The 18,267-nt window shown below is 40.2% G+C and overlaps 1 protein-coding gene across 4 annotated transcripts in view; it reads right to left on the bottom strand.

The window, feature by feature from the left end:
- The window catches only part of LOC101398187 (rho GTPase-activating protein 7), a 168,325-nt gene that overhangs the window by 13,545 nt on the left and 136,513 nt on the right, over window positions 1-18,267 (bottom strand). For 3 of the 4 annotated variants that reach the window (XM_087418456.1, XM_004428802.3, XM_087418458.1), the window contains exons 2-5: window positions 15,456-15,527; window positions 10,445-10,526; window positions 3,820-3,883; window positions 454-1,877 (exon numbers count right to left, since the gene is read on the bottom strand). In XM_087418456.1, the coding sequence (XP_087274582.1) occupies window positions 454-1,877; window positions 3,820-3,855 (1,460 nt within the window). In that variant the 5' untranslated portion in view covers window positions 3,856-3,883; window positions 10,445-10,526; window positions 15,456-15,527. Of the gene's footprint in view, window positions 1-453; window positions 1,878-3,819; window positions 3,884-10,444; window positions 10,527-14,207; window positions 14,934-15,455; window positions 15,528-18,267 lie in introns of those variants that run through there. The other variant, XM_087418457.1, reaches the window with a different exon arrangement.

The raw sequence follows: 18,267 nt of genomic DNA, 5'->3' as shown, positions 1-18,267 counted from the left end.
GCAAGGGAGAGGGAGTGATTACAAAGGCCTTTTAGCAGGTAGATGTAAAATTAGCAGTGGGCTGCTCGCTGGCACCTAATCTTAGGAACTAAGAGGACTCAACTTCCATTCCATTCTTCCCTCCCCTGCCGTGGCAAAATATACCTAATATAAAACTTACCGTCTTAGCCATTTTTAAGTGTACAGCTCAGCAGCATTAAGTACCTTCACACTGTTATACAACCATCACCACCATCCATCTCCAGAACTTACTTCATCTTCCCAAACTGAAACTCTACCCATTAAACAATATCTATTCTTTTTGGATGTTAGGATGTCCTGGGCTGTCACTTTCCTCAGGAACTCACATGGCTATGAATGCCAGAGTTAATCCCATGTCCCCCTACACAACAAAGGGAAGAGTCCCTCTCTGATATCCCCTCCCCAACCTGGAGAGGGAAGAAAAGCTCTTACCTATTGGACCTTGTCAGGGAGGCCCCAACCCCAGAATCCCTCCTTTCTGGGATGTCGGCAGGTTCTTCAGGTTCATTTAGTGAGTTGCCTGTGCTGTCCAGGTCACTGGGTGTGGCTCGGTCATTGTCCACATCCAGGTGTATCTGTTTGGGAGAGGATGGGCACGGAGAGACCGAGTCCAGGGCTGAGTCAGAGTCTCCCTCGTCTGAAAACTTCTCGGACCACTGGTTGACTATCCTCTGCATCCCCTTCACGTGGTAGAGGATGTCGTCTAGCTCGGGGAAGATGTCCTCGTTCTCCAGGTCAGCCAGATCACCTGAACTGGAATAGAGGACGGAGCCTGGCACGTTGTCGTAGATACTCAGGCGGCTGCTCATGGAGCTGGAGGAATTGCGTCTCTTAAGTTCCTTGGGGCTGTCGCTGCTGTTTTCCCTCCTCAGACTGATATGGCCGGGGCCATGGAAGCTTCCAGTCCTCCAGTTCACAGAGCTGTTATTCCCTGAGGGAGAGAAACTGCCATTGGAGAGGGCCTTGGGGAAAGTGCCAGGCTTGTGATCTTCTGGGATGTAGAACACTGTGTCCTCCGGGTAGCTCTCGCGGTTTTTAAAGTTCTGTTCCATAACGCTGTTGAACGTCGACTGATTGAACGGATCAAAGCCCTCCAGGTACATGCCTACCCGCTTGTTGCAGGCACTGAGGCTCCGCGTCCTGGTGACGGGACTGGGCGTGCTGACAGCGCTGCTGGTCTCAGACTGGCTGCTGCTACTGCTGGTCTGCGTGGAGTTGGAGACGCTCCTCTTTCGTACCATGGGGACGTTGATGTGGTTGCCGTTGAGGGCGGAGATCTCCACGCAGTTCAGCCGCTTTAGCTTCTCCTCGTCCATTCCCTCTTGAAGGACGGGCCCGCTGATGAGCAGCCCCAGCTTGGACGGCGCCTTGTGCTTGCTGTGGTGGGAGCCTTTGAGCCTTAGGCTCTCCATGCGTTTCAGCAGACTGTGCGTCTTGGACTTGGTGTTCTTCTCCTGGCCTTTCACGCTAAAGCTGAAGGTGGACACTTCCTTGGGAGAGGGCAAGCTGCAGAAAGAGTCGTCATTGCCTACCAAGTTGCCGGAGGAGCAGACGCTAAGGACGGAGTTAGTCCGGGGTGTGGCAGCGTCCCCGCTGTGGGGCGCATGGGTGGGGAGGCTGCTGGTGCTGCTGAGGCTGCGGACGGAAGCCACCTCCTGACGCTCGCTGAGGTCCGTCAGCATGCTTTCGTGGCTCGCCGCGTTCTTCAGGTGGGGATCGTCTGGGGACCCAGGGACTGGGTCCTGCTTTGGAAAAAAGACATCGAACTCTTCAAGCCGGGACCACCTCTTGCTGTCCCTCTGGAAAGTCCATTTGCCACTTATTGCACAAGGCTCGTCCTCGTCGGAATCCTCACTCTGCAAAGACAGAATGGAGCCATTCATGTGCTGGGAGTGGCAGACAGCAGGGAGCAAGACATATGCTGAGGGCCAGGGGACCAAGAGACTGCTCGTAATGCACCGTCAGTGTCAATTCCCCGCTTACACCTTTATTTTATTATTATTTATTTATTCATTTATTGCTGAGGAAGATTGTCCCTGAGCTAATATCTGTTGCCAATCTTCCTCTAATTTTTCTATGTGGGACGCCTGCCACAGCATGGCTTGATGAGCGGTGTGTAGCTCCACGCCTGGGATCTGAACCTGCCAACCCTGGGCCACTGAAGTGGAGGGCGTGAACTTAACCACTACGCCACCGTGCCGGCCTCTATTTTATTATTTTTTAAAAATAACAAAGATGTATGTAAATAATTTAACAGGAAAAAGCCTCACCAAGGGTTTCAAGCTAAATAAGAGTTACTTTATGGCAACTCTGGGATCTATAGGCAGTTCTTTAATTGCTCTCAGAGGAAACCTCTGAGATCTGTGAAAATTCCAGGCATGCAAAATATTTTGAACTGGAGTCAGCAACGGGTAGGACTCCCTCTGGTCTACCTCCAGTGTTGCTGTCTGTTGACAGTATGTGTTTATATTCCTTTTTGCAATTAAAAAGGTAGTTTCCAAACACTAAGAAGAGTGGGAACTGAAATCTCTAGCTACCCTAAAAGTTTACAAGATCTCCTAACAGACCAACAGGGACACCAAGCCAGGTAAGCCATCACATGCCTTCAGGGCCATACTTTTCAGCCTCTTATCTGTTTTTTTTCGTTCCCTCCCTCACCAGACATGGGAACTAGAATTCATGCCACAAGGATCCTGTGAAGTTTCAACCTCAGACGTGCTCCAGGCAATTTAATCAGGCTTCACAAATACCCACTCCTGACAGCATGTACCATTCTGACAGCAGGTACCATTTGTGAACACTAAGTAACATCTTGGCTGATGACGCCTGATTTATGGGCAGGGCTCAGGGTTACGCTGTGACACCAACTACTGCATCTGAGCCTTTTCGGCGGGGTATCAAAAGGCACCATTCAGCACGATGCATGTCTTTCCCACTGGTGTGGAAAATATCGGATGACCCAAGTTTCACAGGACAATGAGTAGACAGCAGTAAACGCTGCCTTGCAGACTCCTCTCCACAGCTCAGTGGGTGTTGAGGTTCCAGTTCATTTGTTTAAAAGGTTTAACTCCCCCAAGAAGGCAACTTGTGGCAGGTCAGGGACTCTAGGATAATTAAAATTTGTACTCTGAACGGTCAGAAATATGTTCTTTGACCAAACTTATTCGTGTTTACTCTAATTTGTGACACTCACTCCCAGTCCTACACCCACCTCTTTTCCTAAGATCTCATAAAAGGTCCTCACACTTCATACGTAGAAGAAAACACCATCCGATTCAGTTATGTGTCACCATTTGACTAGAATGTGTGGGATTTCCTGCCCTCCTCTCTTCCTCCCCTAATTCCTTGTCTCCCTCCAAATCTCTATTATTCTTCAATATGCCACCAGCCAGCCTTCACTTCCATCTCTACAGCTTTGAAACATAGTTACTGTTATATATGGGAAGACAAAGAGATCCCAAGAACTTTAGCTATAATGCAAAATCCACAGGGATTCCTTAACCCTCCTACCTTTAATATGTAGTAGGCAATGAGTTAATGAGGCGAAATAAGAGATGATTTGTTCAGATCAAAAACAGTAGGAAAAACACAATTTATTGTCTGGCTGCAACTACTGGCTTCAAGTACATAAGGCTACAGGGTCTTTGGTAAATTTGACTAGATTATAACATTAAAAATGTAGATGTTTTTGGAACAAGAAAGTAAGAGTTTGAGAAACAAAACCTCTTACAAAACACATAATCCAGTTTTTGGTCTGCCCCTTTTCCTCCCACCCTATTACACATTTTATATACTCACTCTTTTCCGATGAGGACTAATTTCCAGCTTCATCATCGCACATTTATTTAAAGTGTTTAGACGCCTACAGAGCAAAGAAATAACATTAGCAAAGATAGGAAACCACTGATGGGTGGATAAATATTTTTTCCAAACAGTTGACATGTTTAATGAGTTTCTCTGAATCCATTAATATCTATAATTTAGAAGAGTATTAGAAACTGCTTTAAAAAGTAAATAGTTTAAAAATACCTACATATTTCTTAAGTTTTTTCACTTAAATTTACTTTTACTATTATATAGTAAAATGGCACACTGTGATGATACTGTCAGGTGCCTCTTATTCTTCATGCAACAAACAACTCTCAGTGAGGAAATTTATTCTTCAACAGCCCCTCGGTTGAGCCATTAGGTAGTTTTACACAGTGTCAAGAAATAAAAGCCAATGATGTCTTCTTTCATAGAAATAGACCAGCAACAAGGAACCAAGCAGAGTTGTTGGTAAAATAAACAGTGTATTCCATCTCAAATCAAAATTCGAATACAAAAATAAAACAGTTTTTAGTTATCTCCAACAAATAATAATCTTAGATAGCCTATTCAAAAATTGACTGAGTTCTTGTACGGAAAGGAAATCTGAGTCCTTGAATACCCAATTCTTTTTAAAACTTCCTCTACAGGACAGGATAATGCTTGCTATAGTCATAGCAACAGTGCAAATGATTATTTTAAAAAATCCATATACTGCAGCTTCAAGAGTCAAAATCTTTTTTTTTTTGTGAGGAAGATCAGCCCTGAGCTAACATCCATGCTAATCCTCCTCTTTTTGCTGAGGAAGACTGGCTCTGAGCTAACATCTATTGCCAATCCTCCTCCTTTTTTTCCCCAAAGCCCCAGTAGATAGTTGTACATCCTTCTAGTTGCTGTATGTGGGACGCGGCCTCAGCATGGCCGGAGAAGCGGTGCGTCGGTGCGCGCCCAGGATCCGAACCCAGGCTGCCAGTAGCAGAGCGTGCGCACTTAACCGCTAAGCCGTGGGGCCAGCCCAAGAGTCAAAATCTTTAGAGTTCAAAAATAAGCAGTTGAATCAGATTCTTCTTTGGAACAGGAGTCATATTTCTCCTCTGAATACTTTTTTTACCCTTGCCAAAAAGTAATGTCAGTTTAAAATTAGTGAAATAATTTAGTTTTGTTGAAAATGAAATACTTAAAACAAACAAACAAAACACAACCTCACTGGGAAATAATGAAATAGCTGAAACAAGAAACTCTTTATATATGCAAGAATAAATGGTATGTAGAAGTGTGAATGACAGCCCTTCAGGCCCCTGTTCTTTCTAACGTCTTCCAGATGATCATCACTTAGTCTTCCTCAAGCAAACCTTTAATATATCTGCTGTCTTGCACCATCAGTTTTCCAGTTTTTCCTAAAATTGCAACTCTTCATTTTCATAGGATAAGTGCATTTAATTCACAGAAATTCAGACTGACCGTGAAACCTCTTCAAGGCTTTATCTTTCTGATCCTGTTCTTGCAACTTGTCTAACAACTTTGATGCATGAGGATAGAAAGTATTTTTGCCTGCTGATAAGACTGCCTTTGATTTCATAGATTATGTGGTAGCCTGTTTACAGAATAAACAAAGATAATCCAGAGCACCTATGTTCAGGAAAATTCTCTCTGCTGATGGGAGGGAAAGAAAACAAATAACTAAGAAGAAGTCCACAGACTTTAAAATGAGTGGATACAAGGTCCCTCTGTAAGGAGCATCCATTACTTAAATGACTCATACCCACCATGTTTTAGTTCTCAAATGTTTTCAGGATTTAAAGAATCCGGAATGGTCACAATGAATCTTAGGTCTGGGTTTCATTAATCAAACCTGTAATCAAATATCCACTTGACTTTATTTGGGCTTTAATGGTTGAGTGGTGTTTATAACCAGGTTTACTAAGCATGGAGGCCTACGGGGGGTGGGAGGGGTGGACAGGGGAAGCTTTCTTCACAAACTCTAGATTTGAGTCAAACAAAAAAGACTCAGGAGGCCAGTTTTATAAAGATCAACATTATCTTTTTCTGTTGGTAGCACCGAGCTAATGGCATTTCAGTTTTGAATCCCAGAAGTTATTCCCTGGGGTTTCTGTGGGATTCATTTGTGCCCTAGGACCTCCAAAGATTGCCCAGTGGTGGGACCTTAGCTACTGAGACACAGACAGTACTGACATGAAGTAATAGTTCTAGCTAGATGAACTGGGGGCTCGCTCTGGGTGAGGCACCATGCCTGGCACCTCCAGAATTATTTCATCTTGGTCCTCAGAACAACCCTATGGTACAGATATTACCATCTACCTTCATTTTATAGATGAGGAAATGGGGGCTTAGAGAAGTCAAAAATCTTGTCCAAGGCCACATGACTAAAACATGGTGGCTTTGACATTCAAAAACAATATCTTCTGCGTTCCTTTCCAAAATAAATGCGAATGATGGTAAGAAATAGGAGCAGCTTATATCCTAACTATGATCCCTCAGACGAGTGGCAGAACACTGGTGTCATACACCCTCGGTCCAGAAGCCGTGGTTGTTCTCACCCCCCAGGGCCCTCACAGGGCTCAGCTCTGCAGGAATGTGTCAGTCTTATCTGCCAGGCAACTTGTACCCTGCTCTGAAGGGGGAGGGAACACAAGGCTGGGCTGTCAAAGGTTCAAGAGCTTCGCTGCTGGGAGCTGCAAGCACGCTGATAAAAGCAGAGCAGGCGGGCCTCTGGGCCTCGTATTCAAAATGAAAACAGGGACACGGACAAAAGAAGCGTGAGAAGAGAAAGAGGAGTCATTTTCCAAGTAAGACCTGACAAATAAAAATTGTTTCAATTCTCAAAGACATTTTCTTGGAATTAGTGCAGTTGCTTTAAAAAATTACTTGCTTCCCTTTTAATAGAACAGAAATAGTAACAAAGTTAAAATCTACTATACGGCAGGCTGCTTTACATAGCTTAGGCATTTCAACGGCTGGTTTACAACCAAGTGCAGACCAATAGTATGGCTATCTATTTATCATTCTATGATTATCACCTTATTTACATAACCCTTTGGTATGTTTATAAGGAGTCCGTTGTAACTCCAAAGGAAAACAGCAACATGGAATATTTTTCAGAAGCTATAGAGAGACATAAAACATTTCAGAAGAGGTCTTCTAACAGTTGGTCACAGTTTACATTTTCATCTGTATATGCTTCAAGACAAGCAAATCACTCCTGCAGCATTAACATTGAATGCGACTCTCTCATAATCTTGGTCTTATCAGTGTTGGGTTACACAGCAAAACTAGCAAGAATGGGACAAAAGCCAATCTCTCCAAGGAAACAAACAGATCCTTACAAGTGTGAGTGTAAGAATGCCGGTTGGGGGCCAGCCCTGGTAGCCTAGTGGTTAAATTCAGCGTGCTGCACTTAGGCAGCCCAGGTTCAGTTCCTGGGCGTGGACTGCTCTGGGGGTATACTGCTCTGCTAGCAGCCACGCTGTGCTGGCGGCCCACGTGCTAAAAAATAGAGGAAGACTGGCACGGACGTTAGCTTAGAGAGAATCTTCCTCAGCAAAAAAAAAAAAAAAAAAGAAAAGAAAGAAAGAAAAGAATGTCGGTTGGCAATCTAAACCCAAAAAACCTGGTAGTTCCATAATTGTAACTTTTGGTCATTACCAAATTTTATATGTCAGGTAGTATCAACATCATTCTCAAGAAAACATTAAGTCTACAAGTCTTCTGCCCTAAGTGGACTATGTTAATAGATCAGCTCCTACCAGATTTTTGACCTGCTGCAAATGTCATAGGTATACGAATGTTTATAATAAATCTTTAAGCAGACACTAGTGTGTACATGGGAGCACTTGTAACATCTGTGTGTATGGTGGGGGCGGGGACAGGGAAGAGAAACCATGTAAGAATTAAAGTAAATTTTAAAAAGTTTTATTTAAAATAAAAATGTTAAATGAAATATTTAATAATGTTATTAAAGTAAAACTTTTCAACTGAGTTTCTATAACTATATTACCATATATATTTAAAATCAACTGCTCAGAACATTTCCACAAGGCGAAAGATGGAAGTCTACAAAGTCTGTCAGTCTGGAGAGAACCGGACAAAGCAAAGGGCAGAATTTCAAACCACACGAGATTTCCATGATTTGCTGGCTCTTGAACTCCATGGGCCAAGAAGGCATGTGGAGTAGGCTAGTCTAGCCAATGAGAGGAATATCACATGAGCGGTAAAATCAGTATCCCCTACTCTGCTGACAGCTCAGAACCTGTAGCTTATTTCAAAGGAAGGTGCTGGCAATCCACGGTAGGTGGCCTCCATCTTTTTCTTCGGAACATTTGTTTAGGCCTCTCAAAAGGGGAACCATCTTCCATGAGAAATCTATTTATGTGACTCTGTGGACAGGAGCCTTTGGGTTTTCCATTACAAACAAGTTGATGACTATGAATTCTGAAGAATTTTTTTAAAAATAAAACCCAACCTAAAGCCTATCTCCACATCCTCAAATCTGGGCGTCAGATTTGGGCCTGATAATCTTTAAGCACTCTGACATCCATCACTATATTTCCTTCTCACACTTAACCTGTGAGATATTATTCTATGCATAAGAGAAAATGGAAGCCCAATCAGAATGCACTTGCAGAATCCAAATTCAGAGCAAGGCCTAATTGTTTTTAGGCCTTTCTTTTCATAAAAGATCTAGGGGCACAGATTTATTCCTTTCAAAGGGAGGTAGCTTCTTGAACAGTGGTGAGAGCTAGAGTAAATCACAAAATACAGAGGATGCCCTTCTCTTTAGAGCACGGAAACTAATTTCAAAGTGATGTTCCAAAATAAAAGTATTCAAGAACCTAATCATGACCCTTTGCCCCACAATGCCGCAATGATATTTTTATGACCCAGGAATTCCTAAGCTGTTGCTGCTGTTCAGAAGGCCCACTCACTAAGTGGCTTAAAATATGTGAAATGGATGATCTGACACAATGCGTAAATATTTCCTAGGATACATCTTATGAGTGACCTCATTTTTATGCGTTATCCCCACAGCTAAACATTAAAACATTTAAAAAATGTCTGGAGTAGTTTATATTCCAGATGCTGCCTTCTTCCCTCCTGAACTGCATTAGCGACATTTTTTCATTCCAGATGACATAGCTATGATATGACACACCACAGCGCAGGATTCGGAATTTAGATTTCTTTCAGAAAATGTGAACATACCCCAGACATTTTTAAGCAGTCATTTCACTGGATTTGAAAAGTGACGATGTTTCTGTGGTTATATGGCATTTCTTTTTTTTCTTAAATCACGAGAACTAGTCTAGTCCACACACCATTCTAAACATCCTAGCTATCTTTCCCCTAAAACCACTCCTTAAGTTAGCTGCTTCAAAAAACATTGTATTACATAAGAAAAGCCAAAAAATAGTACTTTCACAGAACTATCATTACTTTCTTTGCCTACAAAGGGGAAATAAATACCACGTGTCCTTCCACCTTAATGATGTTTTTCCAAATTAAAATGAATACTGAAAGTAAAAAAAATTTATTTTAATTTTACAAGCAAATCAACATGTGAATTTTGTCTAATTATTTTTTCCAGAATTCAGCTTTTAGGGCTTAGAGGTTTTGAGAAAAATTACAAAGGATGAATAATTTAAGATGAATAAAATGTCATGAAGAGTCTGAAAGGATTATCACTGCCCCATCTTTGTCTGCTACATGTTTTATTACTTCCACTTTCCTAACACCTACCAGCTGCTCCTTAGCCTGGAGATCCACCAGCACCATGAGCAAGGATTTCTGACAGTTTTACTCACATTTCACATCAATGCTCGTTTACTGCCTGTCTCCTGTATGTTAAAAGCTGTGCTGAGTTATTTTATAGACTTATTTAATCCTACAGTTACTATTTTGTACCTGGGGAAGCCAAAGAGGTTCAGAGAAGCTGTTCTGGAATTCAAACAATGGTCCTGCTGACTCTAGTATGCCATACCCCCACCCCCATTTATTCCTCTGAATGTGTTATTTCCAGTCAATATAACAGCAGCTTTGATTCTGCTAGGGTACCTGGTTGGGACCATGCAGTCAATTACACTGTGTTTTAAAAAACCTGTTCCCAGTTTCCAGACCACCTGAACGTGAATGTTTCCACAATCATATGGTATCAAATATGGAACAGTACTATCTGAGTACCTCCTGGGCAGTGCTATTTTAATGGCAATACTAAATAACAGGATTTTGCTTATTGTAATTAAAAGGCCTATGATTTATGATGAAGTAAGTCACTATGCCCATTTACGTATCAAAAACCTGACATAATTAGTTAGAACAAAAGCAAACAAAACCATTTCAGTATAGTACCTATGTTTTGTTTTGTTTTTGCTGAGGAAGATTAGCCCTGAGCTAACATCTGTGCCAGTCTTCCTCTACTTTCTATGTGGGTTGCCCCCATAGCGTGGCTGACGAGTAGTGTAGGTCCGCGCCGGGGATCTGAACCCGTGAACTCAGGCTGCTGAAGTGGAACGCGCTGAACTTAACCACTAGGCCACAGACCGGCCATAAGCACTATGTTCCTAAAAAAGAAAAAGAAAACACTCAAAACATTTCCATTTACCTGCATAAAGCCTCAATGGCATCTCTGTCTAAAAAATCATGCTCCTTCTTGACCAAGGAAATATCAATGGGGAACAGGAGATCTAGAAAAAAAATAAAAACAAGAATATTTATTGAGCACCTAAGTTCTTGCCAATCTACCCCAGTTTAGAAGAGGAAAAAACCCAAACAAACAAAGTAATTTATTGAATACTTACTGTGTACAGGACACCCCACTCCCTATCAAGAACTCTGGGAGAATAAAGCAGTTTAAGACAATTCTATCCGTGTCCTAAAGGAGCTTAGATCTAAAGGGGTCTACAGACTCAAATATCTCTTCTTGTCAAAGATAAGTGGTTCAAAACACTGTTCCACCTTTAAACAAATCAGCAGGCAGTAGACTCCTGCTATAAATTACCATCATTTAAGCCAGAATGAATACCAGAAGGCTGCTCTCTTTTAATATGGCTGGTTTTTTTTCCCCCCATGTGTGTCTTTGCTCACATTCGCTCAGGGAAGAGGTCATAGAAAACTGGGCCAAGGAAAGACATGGAGGACAATGGCAAGTGGTAGTCAACGGAATCTAACCATTTGCATGACATCAAAAGCTACAGAGAATTCAGGATGTGCTATTTTTAAACAAATATTAGCACTTCCATATGGCTTTTCAGGAGTTTATATAACTCCCCCTAAAACAAAAGGCCAGCTGTAAGGCCGCTGTAGAACAATAGAATCCCAAATCCCCTAATCTGTAGGAGAGTTCAATACACTTAGCATACTTAAGAGTTACATGAGAACTGAAGAGCAGAATGGAAAGAAGTCAACTCAATGGAAGAATTCCTTTTCTATCCCTTGTTGATAAACACATCCAAGAAGAGCTGGGAGCAAGAAGACCAGCAGCACCACTGTGGAAATTTACAACAGCTCTGGAATCGCCACCAGATAAAAGCAAGTTATGCCTCCTTGGAGTTCCAGCTATGAGGGTAGATAATGGGCCTTCCCAAGAGAATGCTTGTATAATGCCATGAGTAAGAGTCTTTCTGTGCAAGTCTGTGGGTCAGGAATGAGCAAAATAAGTCAGCACAGCAGGAAACCAGGATTACCATAACCTACCAGATCCCTCTGGCCTCCAAAATGGCTAATACTACATATACTGGAATAGACGTGGCTCTCAGTACTTTCGGAGATGTGAGTAATTAGTCATATTCCAGTTCTTGAGTTGACTAGGGAGTGCGTGACTGTTATGTTTTTATGGTTTCTAACTCATCACTGGTTTTACAGAATGGTATGGAACTCCTCATTCTTAGTAATCTATTTTCTAGAGATAACACTTAAAAGTACTTTTTTTTTTTTTTACAATGAGCGGTAAGAGTCTATTCTTTTTTCTGAAGGCTGGAGTTAGATTACTGATATGTTCTCTGAATGATAACATAGCAAGAACAATGGAGCAGGTATAGCCCAAAGATTTATGAGGAAATACATGAAAGTTAGTATCGCAGGATTATATCTCTTCATTAATATACAGACCAAGTCTTTTAGGCAAATGATGAATAGCACCATTATAGTGGGAACAAAAGAAGAGGCTTACGTGAATGTAAACTATTAGTAAATATAAGCAAGGCAGACTATAAAGCTGTTTGCAGGCTGTGGCATTGTATTTCACTTTGAATAGACTTGAAGAACACTAATTATTAAATAATAGAGCTGATATTAAAGAATATATTTTTAATACTTCCAGAGTATAACATCAGATCTATGAATGTAAATTAAAATACTCACATGCCCGTTAAATGTATATGAGACAGCACCATGTTATTTCAGCAATTCCTAATTTAGTGTACCCAGAGCTGTATTTTAGATTACTTTCCTGATCCAAATTAACTGTAAAATTCTGTTAAAATTCTAGGGTAGGTAGGAACTAACTGCAGAAGAGTGAAAAAATTCAATCAATCATTTTCTTTTACTTGCCTAGACTCTTTTCTGAAAGGACTGGCTTTGAAAAGATGATAGTTTATTGATATAGAGAAGAAGTTCTCAACTCTTCAGGTTAGGATTTCAACTTCCAGCTTCAGTTTGAGGGCAGGAAGTGAAAATTGCCAAGGACCAAAATAAAGCTCGACAGGAAGACAAGGAATGTGTGGGCTGGTGTGTGTGGTGTGTGTATGGCTCAGCCTACACACAGTGTCAGGATGAAGGTGGGAAATTATAGCCCAGAACAACATACAGCATCCCTCAAAAGCAGGCTTACGTTTCAAAAGACTTGTAACTGTGTAGACACCCAGAAACACAACTTGTGAAAATGCAGTTTGTACCTTCGGATTTGGAAAGAAGTAAGACAAGAGACTGGAACTGTCTTAGCAAACATACACATCACAAGAAAGTGCTTCTTGGCAGCAAATCAACACCAAAAATGGACATAATTGAAGGAAATTTAATTTCTAAACAGAGGAACAAAAGGAAGCTATGTTACTGCCACTGCAAATGCAATTATCTCTCCCTGTCTCCAGGAGAGCTGTGAATTGAAAACCCAATAGAATGCTGGTCCCACCCCACAAAGTCCTACTGCAAGACTGAGAGACTCTAAATGTTAATAGGTCAAAAATTCTCTCTAAAGGAAAGATAAGCAACTCCCCCGTAATAAGCATGCAGGTTAATCAGATACCTTAAAAAAAAGAAAGGAAAAGGAATTGGAGATATTCTCTGAAATGGAGGAACAGTAAGATATTTTATATAGTCTGACAATAAAATAATGCTGAATTTTCATGGGAAAATATCATACATTCAGTCTGGGCTACAATGAGGAAGACCAGGTATTGTAAATTAGGTAACAAATTAATTTTGCTAGGTAAGCCAGGGAAATAAAAATGATCTCTAGGGTCTTTGACCAATTTGGTGCTGAGGAGTACCCCCCACCCACTCCATATCCCTCTTCAAGGCAACCTGCTGATCATGTCTAGCACTTCCAAGCTTACAAACTATATCCATTCTTAGCATGGGGTCATGGAATTTTGCTCATGTGTTAAAGAAGGTTGCTAGTGACCCCCTAGCTCCAACTGAGAGCCCACTGCCACTGCTCTAGGAAGCAGTCTGCTTGCTATTATCCTAGAAGGATAGAAGAGCAAAAGACACATTTTAGAATCACTGTTTATTGTGAGAAGAGTTGAATATCCCTGGTGAAAAGATTTGAGTGACATCCTTTCAACTGGCTCTTTTAGAGATTTTGTCACATGGCGGCTGTCTCCTAGCATCTCTTTCCTTCTTAAGTGATGAAAAAGATGTATTTTTAAAATGTAAATCAACCAAAATTATCTTTGCTTTTTGAGATATTGGCAATCCTCTAAAAGTGTTCTTTGAGGTTTGAACTGTGTGTTATTTTTATAAAATATGTAGCATCTACCACAGTGCTGAGCATCCCTGTGGTGCAGAATTAATACTAGCTTGTCAATTAGTTGGATGGATGGATGGATGGATGGAAGGATGGATGGAGAGATGAATGGATAGATGAATGAATAAATGAATGAGAGACACCTAGTGTTGTCATCTCAGTAGAGTTAAGGAAACAAAGAATGCTCAAGTTGGAAGAAGCCCTGGAAGTCATTTAATTTATTCTCAATTTAGGAATCACTTCATATTCACCCAACCTTTGCTTGAAAATTACCCATAAAATGGACTTCGCTAGTTCACAACTGTAATTCTTTTTACATGGTTTCATATAGAGTACAATAAAACTCCCATTTAAATGAACACCTATTCATCTCACTGTGCACAGAGCACACTCTACCCACACCAGGCAGCCAGAGGACGAGAATGAGCGAGACTTGAGGTGCTCTTCATCCTCAGCCTCAGCTTCTGAGTGATCTCCAGGTTACTGATGACAAAATGAAGTAATGAAAATTCAGCCTAGATCTTGATCTTTTTTAAAAAGTTCCATTTTTCTTCATTAAAAAATTGAATGCCACAGAAAAAATAATATTCCTCAAATGACATCCTAAAGAAAAGTGAAAAGCCTAATTACAAACTAGGGGAAGATATCTTTAACACATGACCAACAAAGCCCTAGTATTTAGAATAAAGAGCTCTTACACATCATTAAGAAAAGCCCACTCAACTCATGAGGAAAACGAGCAACAGACATTTCACAGAAGACCAAACACACATGGCCAGATGATATGAAGAAATGTGCATTATCATTAATGATTAGGGAAATGGAAGTCAAAATCTGTACGGTATCATTATATATCCATTTGAATGGCAAAAACTAAAGTCTGATAATAACAAGTGTTGAGAGTATACGGACAGAGAGGATCTTTATATATATTACTGGTAGGAGTGAACATCGGCATAGGCACTTTTGAAAAATTTGCATTATAAAATTGAACATACATGTTATTACCCAGTAATTCTACTCCTAGGTATATATGAAAGACAAATTATTGCACATGTGCCACAAGAGTACAAGAATGTACAAGACTGTTCACAAGGGTACAGTTTGTAAAAGCAAAACAGAAAAAGCTGAAATGCCCACCAGTGAGAGTGTGGGTATGAATAAACCATGGCACATCCACACAATGGGCTATCACACAGCAGTCAAAGCCAATGAACTATGGAGACACACAGTATAGAAGAATCTTACAATATAACAATAAGTGAAAAAATTAAATCCTACCAGATTACATAGAGCATAATACCCTTTTTATAAAGATAAAAATAACTTTATAAAAATATATATTTTAGGAAAATACCATAAAACAATATAAAAGGAAAATAAGAAAATGATAAACAGGTTTCAGGATGATGGTTACTTGGGTAGGAGGGAGCAGACGGACCGAATGGGAGAGCACTTGGGTGCATTATTATCAAGATCCTAGCTTTTGTTTTGAGTGGTGGGGGTCTCAGGTGCTTGTTATGTTGTTTTTTTTATGAAATACTTAAATAAATAATAAAATGTCTGCAAATAAATTGTAGATCAATAATATCATGAACCAAGGATATGATTATGCCAATTAAAAAGAAAAATGGCATTCCCGGCTCACCTTCATAAAGCTGTGCATATTGGGGGAAACCTGTTGCCCGTAGCCAATCACAAGCCTCTTTGGCTTCAATTTCTAGAAGAGAACAGAAGAAAGACAAAAATGTTAGTCATGTGCACCTCAGCATGCTGCTTCTTCCTTAATAAACTTTGATTTTGTTACATAAGCAAAACATGATGGGAGGTGGGAAACACGGATAAGCAAAAAAGAAAAAAAATCCATTTAATTCAAATAGTTTAAATTTTTGTGCATCTTTTCAGACTTTTAAAAATGCACATTATTTAATGCATTGCACATCCATATAATGGATATAAAAAATACCTATTTTTCCTTTAAAACAAATGGGGTCCCAGCAGTGAGTTACTGTGTACGGCTTCTGTATTCTGGTTGCAAATGATGATGAAAATAGAGCATAACAAGAAAGTTGAAGAGGGATTAAATAACTAATTAAGCCTGGCTGGCCTAACTTGGTCTACTTTTCATGTCAACACAAGGCCACCCAGTACATCTGACACCTGGAATAGAATTAACCTGACCAAAGGAACAGACCTTCTGACACCCAATGGGATGCCCGTACAAGCCCAGCTGCTGTGGCGATGGGCCTTTAGGAGCATCCTGCTGTAGAGGCCAGGCTGTCAGGTGACCCAGAGGGCATTAAGTCAATAAACCCCACAATCTTGGTAGGCTGAAATGCCTAATAAAGCTTCTACTTCTCCGTGGTTAACATCCTGTCGAGAGTATTGATAAACAGAGAGGCCAAGAGAAACTGACACGCCGTGTTCAAACTCACTCACGCACAGATTTACAATCCCGTTAAAACTGACTCTCAGAGGCCGGGGCACTTCATTAGTTTCTCTGTTTGCACAAAGAATATTCTTTTCTCTTCTTCCCACCTTCCTCAGGCCCTTAGAGTACTTAGGTATGTAAGGCTATTCGCTCATTTATAAATGTCTCAACATTGCTTAGTTTATTCCAGATTCAAATCTTCATTAAGCATCTCTCCTCTGGGCCAGATGGGAGGTGGATGGTCCATCTCAGGAGAAGTACACATGTCTTACTTTGGTCTAATAACTTTATGGCTTCCAAACATCCTCATCTATTATTTCATGAGTTCCTTGGCCTTTTAAGAAAGGTAACTGAGAACATTCAAATGCATTAAAGCAAGTAGAAATGTCCTTATTGAGTATGCCCAAGAGAAAAACAACCCATTATCTTCTGATGAGTTAGTTAATACCCAAACTAAACACAATTACGGCAGCAGAGTGGGAATAAGTGGCACGGCAAAGTTTACATCCATGAATCTTTCCAGTGTAGTGATGAAAGTAGCATTATTAAACACAAGATTCAGGACTGAATTGGGGGTGAAGGACAAAGTGACATAAATGTGTAAGAACCTCAAGGTTTGCACTGATAAAAAAATACAAAATTGTCCAATGTGAATTATCTGCACTTAACATTTTTTTCATGTATTTATGTCTATACCTTGCCTCAGAAAGGATTAAGGAAGCTTTAAATAAAATCGTAAAAAACACATTTTCTAGAAAACTATATTGCTGGAAAATTATATAAAAGCTCAACATTTTATTTTAAAGAACAAGGAAACTACTTTTCTCTGTCTCCGTGGACTCTGCTCACAGACAGACATGAAAAGAAAAAAAGCTAAGTTTTGTTTTTTTAAAAATATTTTAAATAACTTGCTTCTTCTGACTGTTTAGAGGTTATTTCCATTGAACAGATTGTTAGACGATGAACAATAGATTGTTAAAAAGTAAATGTGCTTGCTTACTTAACAAAGTGGTGAGTAACCAGAAATTCTCAATGTTCACTCTTTTTGGGCTATATTCAGACTCGACACCAGGTCAGCACACACACAAAAGCCTTAATCATACACAATTCACTCACCAATTTTGCCACCTATATAGAGCATGTTCCTCATTTTCTTATTAAAATGGCTTCATGCCAAGAGGCATGAAAGATGTAAGGTATTATTTTTCTAAAAATCTTTACATTTATTTATATAATATTTTACAAATTACAAAGTGTTTTCACACACATTACTCATTGAAGGTTCTGAGTGATTTCAGGAACACATACATACTTATTGCTTGTTGTCACTTTCTTATTCATTTTCCACCACTAAGAAAATGAAACCCCCCCAAATGACCAAAAATTGATCTAAGAGCTGCGTCCAAATAGTCACGCTCTTCAGGGCCACTTGGTTAGAAAAAAATAATGAGAACAGGTGAAGGTTTGCTTCATCAGCAGATAATCTCATTGAAAGCTTGCAATGGCGAAAAAGCGTGACTTTCAAGAACTGTAGAGATCCGGGCATTTACCCTTCCTTCTCCTTACCCTAAAATAGATGAGGATTTGTTCTTTTAGATAGGAAACCATGGGAAATAGACAAGCATATATCTATATTACATTTAAAAAGGTCCACTCATGAAAACTTAAACTGATTAACAAACGGGAGCTTAACCTGCTATTTCTGTAGAATCAGAACAGAAAACTGTAAAAAGTTGCCATTGATTTTTAATAACTGGAATAGTTGTTGACCTCACTCCCACCCCTTTCCAATTACCAACAGGTCAAGAGAAAATGCCAACAATCCAATATAAGTACTGATTTTAAGAAAAATCAGTATTTTCATTTTATTTAATCTGAAATGAACCTATGTTTATATCCAATACCCTTTCTAGATTCACCCTCTGATCCAAGCCATTACTTCCACTCTGATCTCCTAAGTAAAATTCCAGGTCTCCAATTCGCTCCTCCCTCAGAGAATCCATCCAGCAACCCTGGCTCAACAAACTTC

This window comes from Ceratotherium simum, chromosome 28, assembly GCF_057802395.1.
Source record: "Ceratotherium simum simum isolate JZ-2026a chromosome 28, ASM5780239v1, whole genome shotgun sequence".
Lineage (NCBI taxonomy): Eukaryota > Metazoa > Chordata > Mammalia > Perissodactyla > Rhinocerotidae > Ceratotherium > Ceratotherium simum.
Note: the sequence above shows the minus strand (reverse complement) of the source record. Positions and strands in the feature narration are given on the sequence as shown.